The sequence below is a fragment of the Neomonachus schauinslandi genome, chromosome Y (assembly GCF_002201575.2).
Source record: "Neomonachus schauinslandi chromosome Y, ASM220157v2, whole genome shotgun sequence".
Taxonomy (NCBI): Eukaryota; Metazoa; Chordata; class Mammalia; order Carnivora; family Phocidae; genus Neomonachus; species Neomonachus schauinslandi.
In genome coordinates, this window is record NC_058420.1 from 4,894,295 (window position 1) to 4,904,404 (window position 10,110).

Sequence of the window (10,110 nt, forward strand, 5' to 3'; positions counted from 1 at the left end):
ATGAGATATTTCATTGTCTCACTCCAAAAATGAAAGTCAATATTGAACTAAATAAAAGTTTGTTTCAATTTTTAAGTTACATTTAACTTGAGTAAATATGGGTAACATTTCTAGTTGGGTGATCATAATAGAAGAAGGCAGTTATCTCATAAGTAGGTATTATGATGTCAGACATTCTGTAGGCTATAATTTCAGTCTCAACCCTGGCAGCTACTCGACTAGAACCCTATCTTGCATTCACGTCCACTTGAGCCAACATGAGATCTCCACTTTGCTTCTACCAGTTTTGGGGACTGTTTTTTCACTGCTGTGGTGGTAAGTTACAGATAATTGGGATTTTTTTTCTCCTCTGTTTGTCTTATTACTGGGGAAAATATTTTTTATTTTTCTTAACTTTTAAAAATGTCTTCTGTTTTTCTCCTTGATGTTTATCTCATTTCCTACTTCTTATTCATGCTTGTCTTTTACCTAATCTTACATTTTGCCACTTTTATTTATGTTTCCCATTCTTCTCTATATTCTCTTATTTCACATCTTTCAACAAATGAAAGTTAGGATGACAAATCTCAATAATCATTCAGCAAGATTTTTTTTCATGTTATATTTACCTCTTCTCCTCCCTATCTGGCCTTTTAGTACCCAATTCTCAAAAGCAGAGGTTAAGCTCATTGACCCCAATGATTGCCCCATTGACAACGTCCAGCAACATCCCATGGCTAGTGTCCATGGCTAAAACCTGCCAGGGAGTTATTCTGAGTCGGTGGTGGATCCTCTCCACAGCCAGCTGTCTGAATAAACTGTAAGTATAGCTAGAATCGTGATAAAGGGATCATAGTTACATATACATTTTATATTTGTCAAATTAATTTTATTTGCATTGGATATTGATGCATTCAAGGAACTTTGTCTTTGGAAAATAACATACTAAAAATGAAGCTTGGAGTTCTAAAAGTCAAATTCTATTCAGTGTGTAATGTAGAGCATCAGTTTACAAAAATTTGTTGGATTACATTAACATTTCAGATTAAATGAAGTTTAATGAAATGTTTTTCTCAGTTTAATTTCATTATGCTCTTCTTTTCTTTTCTATTCCTTTAGGAAACATTTGGACTCTGACATTTCAGGAGTCATTGATGAAGAAGATATCTTACTTGGCCATAAAATATGCCTGCACCCCAGTTTTGATCCACAAGTTGGAATGGATCCAGTCAAAGGAGACATAGGAGTCATCCTCCTACAGTACCCTATCAGGGGGCAGAAAATACCACTTTTCCACACTTATAACATCTTCTGGAAGAGCTGTTATAACTGCCAGTACAGACACTGCAGGGTATACCAATATCAGAGTAAGTGCAAGAGTCATGTTCTGTCATATCATAAATGTAGCTCATACAATGATATAGAAAAAACAAAGCAAAACAATGTAAAAATAAAATAGGATGTTAAAAATCTTGTAAATAATTAAGTCCATATTACTCCACTTCACATGGAGTGAAGAAGGTAAGGTAACAATATCATGAGTTACAATATTCTGTGTTCTATTACTTAAGAGGGATTTAGGGCTGCCCAGGGAAACGCTGGGGTCCCCTCTCGGCCTCTCAGAGGCCCCCGCCCCGGGGCCCCAGACTGGAAGGAAGGCTTCTTAAGAGGGATTTAGGAACAGCTAAAATATATAAGAAAGTATGAAATAAGTGTGTATAAGATAAGATGACAGGAAAGGAAAAGTCAGAGTATCTTAGTAATTTTTTGTGATTAAAAGATTGAAAGTTATACCAACCTAGTAATAAATTATAATAATATAATAACCCATATCTCATAGTCCTTTCTATCTCTATTCCCTCAGACCACAATAACTTTGGAACCAGTATCAAAAAGCTGTCAGTTAAGCTGCTGGACCTCTCATTCTGCCGCCATCAACATATCCACCTGACTAAAATTAACAATTTATGCATCTGGAGTCAGCCACAAGAAGACTGCTGGGTACTTACTGTATAAGGGCAGAGTTACCACTGGGGGGGAGATGTAAAAATATATGTAAAATATAAAATGGATACAAGTTCATTTATGCAAGGTGAATAAGTTCTGGAGATCTGCTGAGCAACCTAGTGTATATAGTTAACAATCTTACACTGTACACTTAAAAATTTAAGAGGATTAGATAACATGTCGACTCTTCCTTAATAAAAAAGAAAGTTTCTTTACTTTCACATGTAATCCACAGGTGTAATGTTTATGTGATTATATAATCATACATACATTATGTCAAAGATACAAAGATATATTTATTCTTAAGGTCACAAATAAAGCAGGAATATTTACATCAATAAAATTTCAGAATTAGAAAATTTGCTAAAATATATTCAAAGCAATGGGAAGAATAGATTATCCTTGGATTGGGTTATTAGAATACAAATAGGACTCAGTTTTACAAATACAAACTGAGTACTTAAAAGTCTTAAATTATGAGGTATAATTATTATCTCTCCATTCTGAAGCTACAAAAATATTGTAACTGAATTAGTGATGAGGAGTACCTGCTACCAATATATATTTTTAAACAGTATTGTGGCCTTTTTTCCCAAAGCTCAACCTAGAAGATCATGTAGCAATATTTGTGTTATATATTACATGTAGTAATATTTAGTTTATAACAGATAAAATTTAAGAAGTCACAAATGGCTACAAAGAAATTAAGGCAAAAAAGTAAGAGAGGCAAAAGTAAAAACGTTTGAAATTTACAAATAAGGAAGATGTTAAAATTTGTGATGGAAAAGGGATATGGGTGGTATCAAATTCTTCTTAACAAACATATTGCCAAAACTTTGTCAAGCCCAAAAGACAAAAGAGTTGAAACAAATACTTGAGAAATTTGAAATTAAGAGAGACAAGGTTACAAATTGATAGGGTACAGAGAGAAAACAGGCCTGGTCCCATTTCTTAAAAAATCCTGATTTTCTGGGCCCAGTCACCAGAGTTTATGATTTGAAAGGAGTGAGTAGTGTAGTAATTTAGTGAAAATATAATTTTGTTAATGTTCTTATAGAAATCTTTATTGTGAACAGTGGAGATAACAATTATATCTACATTTGGCTGATGAAGGGCATACTTAAAATTTTGAGAGGAAAGTAGCTCTTCACAATAGAGATAAGATGTGCAAATGTAACGACCATTTAATGCATAGAAAATATTTGAGTGGTAAAATTTGTAGGGGGCACACGATGGTAAGAAAAATATTTTAAAATGAAAAAAGAAAATTGCTTTGGACCAATTATGAAGTAATGGTGCCTGGACTTGATTGCTGAAGCCCTTGCAGTCACAGAAAGAATTTAATGCAAAAAAAAAAAAAATACATTTTAGAAGAATCAAATATTTTCTGTTCTGGAAGGTGGTATGAAAGATGGCCTTTAAAATTAAATTAAAGAAGTCAGATTTATTTAGAAATCTAACCAACAAATTCTATTAAAGTACCTTTGTACTCTTCATATTTATTCCTTCAAAATGGTCTGGCATGAACTGCAAAAACAATAAGGAAACATTCATTCATTAAATATTGAGCACCTAAATATGATTTGGTGCTATGCTAAAATTTAGCAGTTTAAAAAAGCATATAATTATCCTTATCCACATGAAGCTTATTCCCAAGTTAACAATTGTTTCCCAAGAATACAATTGGTGATAGCAAAATAATGAAAATGTGCTATTAGAATAGGAGAAATGCAGAAGATCTTTAAAAATGTTCTATTTGACCAAAAACCTAAAGCCCTTGAGAAATCAACCCAAGTAAATCCCATGAGGGAAGCCAATTCCAGGCAGAGGATACTACTGTGGAAAAATTTCTGTGAAGAATGAAACAAATACGATGGTACCAAAATGAACAAAGGAAAAATGTTGAGCTGAGATCAGAAACTAATTAATAACACCTTTGGATTTTACTCTGAATATCATTCTGCCTGCCAGGAAGAGAACAAAGCATGGAATAAGTTTGGGTGTGAGAGAATAGCAGAAATAATAATGGCTTGATAATAAATGATGACAACTTGAACCAGAGTAATGACGTGGAGGTGATAAGGATAAACACAGTCATTACATATGATTGTATAAGTTGTGCCCTGCCTAGAAATACTCAGCAAAGGGAATAAGTGATATCCAAATAAAGAATGTTGAATATGTAATTGCTATTTAGAGTTTGGGAGGTTTCTCTAAATATCCTCTGTAATTTGGTTTTTCTCCTTTAAATTGAGTTACACTTATGTGTGTGTAAGTTATTCCTGAGCTTTGTGAAGTATGTACCAGGTAACATTTATTATTGTTCACCATGTCATATGGATATATGGTAGAAAAATATATAAATCTTATGTATTTCAGTGTATTTATAGATAATATATATAATATATAAATATTATTTATGACATACATGTGTAGCCATATATTTTATAATTAATATATATTATATATTTACATATAACTTATGTTACATGTATTTTAATATATGCTTACTATTTGTGTTTGTTTGTCTGCCTTTCATCCCATATAAATATGACTTATCTTTTTTTCCTCATTCAGGTACAGCAGGGTAGTCCTGTTCTCTGCCTCTTAGGCAACCATTGGGAACTGGTAGGCCTGGTCAGTGAATCCTCAATGGCCTGTTATAACCCTGTTCTTGTCATCAAGACAGCCCCATATTTATCTTGGATGAAACGGCTTATCAAGACATCTCAGAAGCCATTGGATCCTATTTTTTCCCTCCCCTGCAGTTTTACTCCTGGGGTAGAACATGGTCCACAAGATAGGCTTAGCCTGAACAGGGGTACTACCATTTTGACCTCCCATGGATTCTCTGTACAGTCATGGAAGAGATTAGGCACTTTCCCACTGAACAGACAGCGCCGGAATCCTCCTCCCATATTTTTTCATTTAAATAATAGAGACTCTTTTCCTGGCAGTAGACAGTTACACCTTCAAACTAGTCAGCTCTCCTCAACTAGCAAATTCCCAATGATACAATCTTGGACATCTCTTGTTACCAAACAGCGGGATCCTTCTGATATTTCTGAGCCCTGGAATACCCCAATAGCTGGTACTTCTGAAACTTTGGTTCTCTCTGGACCCCCAAAGCCTCCAACATCTGATAAATCTATATGCTGGGACCTTCCTCAGAAAGATACAATGAAATATCAATACCAAACTATGACCAATTCAGTAAACTCCTGGGTTAATCCGTTAGCTGGTATAATTGGGCTTCATACTCTACCATTAGTTAATTCTGCTATATCCTGGGTTTTGTTCTCAAGTGGCATAGATGGATCCCAACTTCTTTCTGGGGTTAATACTGTACAGTTTCAAGTTCGGTCTAGTAAGGTTCCTTTCCACGGTCAACTTCTAACTAGACCCTGGCTAGAAATTACCCCTGACATTGGACCTTGGACACATTCTGTACCTGATAAAACAGGAACAGTGATGCAGATCCAATCGAGTGAAGAGAATATTGGAAGCCAAATACACCATGTAGTTGATGGAGTTCACACTGCTTTTAAACCAGTAACTTTTAACTTGAATACATGGGTTCCTTTAACAGTTAATAAAAATGAATTCTGGACCCATTCCACACTAAATGCAGATGGATCTCAGTATCCTACAGTAATGCTTACGTTGGAACCCTGGTTTCAGTCAGTCTTAAATTTAGATGGATCCCCAGAACTTACAGAAAAGACTAATGAATACTGGATTGTCCCTGAATCTAAGTCAGCTCAATTGTGGACTTCTTCAGCACTTAATATGCCTTTTACTTGGGTTCCATCTGCAAGCAACACTATTAAGTCTTGGGCACAATATAAGACCAGTCTGAGCAAAGCCTCAAGTCAAATGGATAGAGTAAGTCCATTGAGTAAACATGAATCTTTTATGGTCAAACCCCAGATTCAAACTGCAGATACAACCTGGTTTTTGATACATACTATTACAAGTGTAATTAAGCCATTTATTCAGTCTAAAGCTGATACAACCAGGCCCTGGACTAAACCTGAAGCTAACATAATCCAAACCTGGACCCAGCCAGAAACCCAGGCAGGAAAACCATTGACTCAGCTGAAAGCAGATATAATCAGACCATGGTTACAGACTAAAACTGAAAGAATCAGACACTGGATTCAGCCTAAGTTTCAAATAGTCAGACCTGGAGTCCAGACTGAAAATGGTAAAGACAAACATTGGACCCAGCCAGAAGCAGATATAATTAGATCCATGACACACACTGAAATTGAAACAGTCAAACTTGGGAACAAGCCGAAAGCTGGTATAGCCAGATCCTGGTTTTGGACTCGGTCTAATCAAATGAGAGCAAGGTCTCAGCCAGACTTTCAAACACTCTACCCTTGGACTCAGCCTGAAGTTGACATAGTGAGACCATGGACTCAGTCCGAAGCTGGTAGCATCCAACCATCAATGAAGCCTGAAGCATTGACATTCAGAATCTGGACTCAGTCTAAAGTTAATACAATTATACCCTGGACAGGGCCTGAAGCTGATGCAGCTAGATTTTGGTTGCAAATACAAACCAATACAGTCAAAACATGGAATGAACTTGAATCTCAAACAACCATTTCCTGGTCTGAGCTTGAAGCTGATAGAGTCAGATCTTGGTTGTATACTCAAATGCATACATTCAAACCTCAGACTGAGACAGAATTTCAAACAGTCCATTCCTGGACCCAACCTGAAGGTGACATAGCCAGGCTTTGGACTAAATCTGAGGTTGACAATGTCAGACATTGGTTCCAGACTCAAGTGGAGACACCCACAACGTGGACAGAGCCAGTATCCCAAGTAGCTCACCACTGGATACAGTCCAAAACAGAAATAGTTAGGCCCTGGAACCAACCTGTGGCAGACAAGCTAAGATCCTGGATACAACATGACATTTACACTGTAAGGCCCTGGGATGAGCTTGAAGGTGATAAAGTTAGATTCTGGACACAATCTGAATCGGACACAATACCTTGGATTCAGCCAGATGTGGGTATAATCAATCCCGGGGCACAAAATGAAGCTGATACATCAATACCATGGGCATGGGTACAGGCTGAGAATCCAGAAGTTAATCCCTGGGCACAGTCTGAAACTGAAACAGTTATACTCTCAACACAGGGAGAAGCTCCAGCAATTAATCATTGGACAGATATTTTAGCTGATACTGTTACAACATGGGCAAAGACTGAATTTCCAGGAAAAAGGCTCTTGACCTATCCTTTGTCTCGTACAGTCACACAGTGGACTCAGCCTGAACTGCCGGTGGCAAATCTCTGGACACAGCCTGTAGATGATACAGTCAGTCAGTGGAACCAGAGTGAACCTTCAGAAATAAATTCCTCAACAAAAACTATAGCTGACACAGCCATCTGGACACAGTCTGAATCTCCAGCAGTGAATCCCTGGATACAGTCTGAAAATGATACAGTCATATCATGGACCCAGGCTGAGTCCCTAGCAGTAAATCCCTGGACAAAGCCTATGGCTGATACAGTCACACAATGGGCCCAGGGTGAACCTTCAGAAGTACTTCCTTGGGTGAAAATTGTAGCTGATACACCATGGATGCAGGCTGAGTCCCCAGCAGTAAATCCCTGGATACAGTCTGAAACTAACACAGTCCTACTGTGGACACAGGCTGAATCTCCAGCAGTAAATCCCTGGATAGATACTGTAGCTGGGACAGGCACACAATGGACTCAAGCTGAATCTCTAGCAGTAAATTCTTGGACCCAGCCTGTAGCTGATACAGTCACACTATGTACTCAGAATGAGTCTCCATTATTATATTCCTTGAAAAAGTCTGAAACTCATACACTTACAACATGGACTCTGACAGAATCTTTAGCAGGAAATTCCTGGAGACAGTATGAAACTGATAGTGCCCCAATGTGGACCAAAAAAGGAAATCTAGAAGTAAATCCCTGGGCACAATCTGAAACTGGTACAGTCACAACTTGGACCCAGGCAGAAACTCCAGGAGTAAATTTGTGGCCACAACCTATAGCTGAAATAGTTTCACCATGGACTGTGGCTGAATCTCCAGCAGTAAATCCCTGGACAGAGACTGAGACTGTATTTGATGGTGTTATACCATGGACCCAGGTTGAATCTCCAGCAGAAAATCCTTGGACACAGTCTATAGCTGATGTAGACCTGACTGATTCTATAGCACTAAATTCCTGGACAGAGCGTATATCTGATAGTGTTATACAGTGGACCCAGAGTGAACCTCCAGCCATAAATCAGTGGACACAAACTGTATCAGATACAGTCACATCATTTACTGAGGATGAATTTCATGCAGTAGAGACCTGGACAGACCCTTCAGCTGATGTCACATCATGGACCCAGACTGAAACTCCAGTAGTAGATCCCTGGTCAGAGACTGTAGTTTTCACTGTCACACCATGGACCCAGACAAAATCACCAGTAGTAAATCCACTGATAGAGGCTATAGCTGCCACAGTATTACCATGGAATCAAGCTGGATCTGCAGCAGTAAATCCATGGATAGATGTTGTAGGTTTCACAGTAACACTATTGACTCAGGATCAGTCTCCATCAGTAAAAACCTGGACAGAGGTTGTGGCTTTCACAATGGAAACACTGACTCAGGCTGAATCTCTAGCAATAAAGTCTGTGTCACAGGGAGTATCTGATACAATCTTACTGTGGAACCAAGCTGGATCACCTCTAGTACATCCCTGGACACAGTCTGAAACTGATGCAATCACACAGTGGACTCAGAGTGAATCTCTAAAAGTAAATCCTTGGACACAGCCTTTGGCTGACACAATCACACCGTGGACTCATGATGAGTCCCCAGCAGTAAATCCCTGGACACAATCTGAAACTGACACAATCACAGCATGGACCCAGGCTGAATCTCCTGTAGTAAATCTCTGGACACAACCTGGAAATGTTACAGTCACACTGTGGATCCAGGATGAATCTCTTGCAGTAAATACCTGGACACAGCCTGAAAATAACACAGTCACACCATGGACTCAGAATGAATCACCAGAAAAAAATACCTGGACAGAGGCTGTTTCTGAAACAGCCATGCCATGGACCATGGGATTTTTTCCAACCATGAAGCCCTGGATAGAGACTAAATCTGATACAGTCACACCAGGCACCAAATCTCAATTTTCAGAAGTAAAACTTTGGACACAGCAGTTGTCCAAAACATTGGACACTGAAACAGGTACAGTCAAAACGTGGACTCAGTCTGAATCTCCACCCTTAATTCCCAGCATAGACGCTATAACTTCCGTAGTCCCACTGTGGACCCAGGCTGAATCTCTAGCTGTAAATCAGTGGACACAACCTATAGCTTATAGAGTCACGGAATGGACACAGACTAAATCTCCATCAGTAAGTACTTGGACTCAGGTTCAATTTCTGGCAGTAAATCCCTGGACACAGTCTGAATCAGAGTACAAATCTCCAGCCCTAAAACCATCAGTTGAGCCTGAGGCTAGTGTAGTCACATTGTGGACTCAGACTGAATCTACAGAAGTAAATCTTTGGATGGAGCCTGTAGCTTCCATAGTCGTGCCATGGATACAAGCTGAATATCCTGCAGTAAGTTCATTGACACAGGCTGTAGCTGATACAATTATACTGTGGCCTCAGGCTGAATCTCCAGCATTAAATCCCTGGACAGAGTCTGTAGCAGATACAGTCACAGTGTGGGCCCTGGATGAATCTTCAAGAGCAAAACCTTGGACACAGATATTAGTTTCATCAGATATATTTTGGACCCAAGCCAAAACAGTAAATCCTTGGTCTACTGTTGAAATATTCCCACAATTCACCCAAATTCAATCTGTAGTGGTTAAACCTTGGACACAATTTGAGAGTGACACAGTCACAGCACTAACTCAGAGTCAGGCTCTTGCTATGAATCCCTGGATAGAGATTATCACTTCCAGAGTCAATCCATGGACCCAAGCTGTACCTCCAGAAGCAAATCCCTGGACAGAGATTATCACTTCCAGAGTCACATCATGGACCCAAGCTGTACCTCCAGCAGTAAATCCCTGGACAGACGCTGGTGCATCCAGAGTCACATCATGG

The 10,110-nt window shown here is 38.7% G+C and overlaps 1 protein-coding gene across 1 annotated transcript in view; it reads left to right on the plus strand.

The window, feature by feature from the left end:
* The first annotated feature begins 223 nt into the window (after window positions 1-223).
* LOC110580822 (serine protease 55-like) overlaps window positions 224-10,110 on the plus strand; it is a 15,138-nt gene continuing 5,251 nt past the window's right edge. The window contains exon 1 of the mRNA XM_021690474.1: window positions 224-315. Coding sequence (XP_021546149.1) covers window positions 258-315 — 58 coding nt within the window. The 5' untranslated portion in view covers window positions 224-257. The remainder of the gene's footprint in view (window positions 316-10,110) is intronic.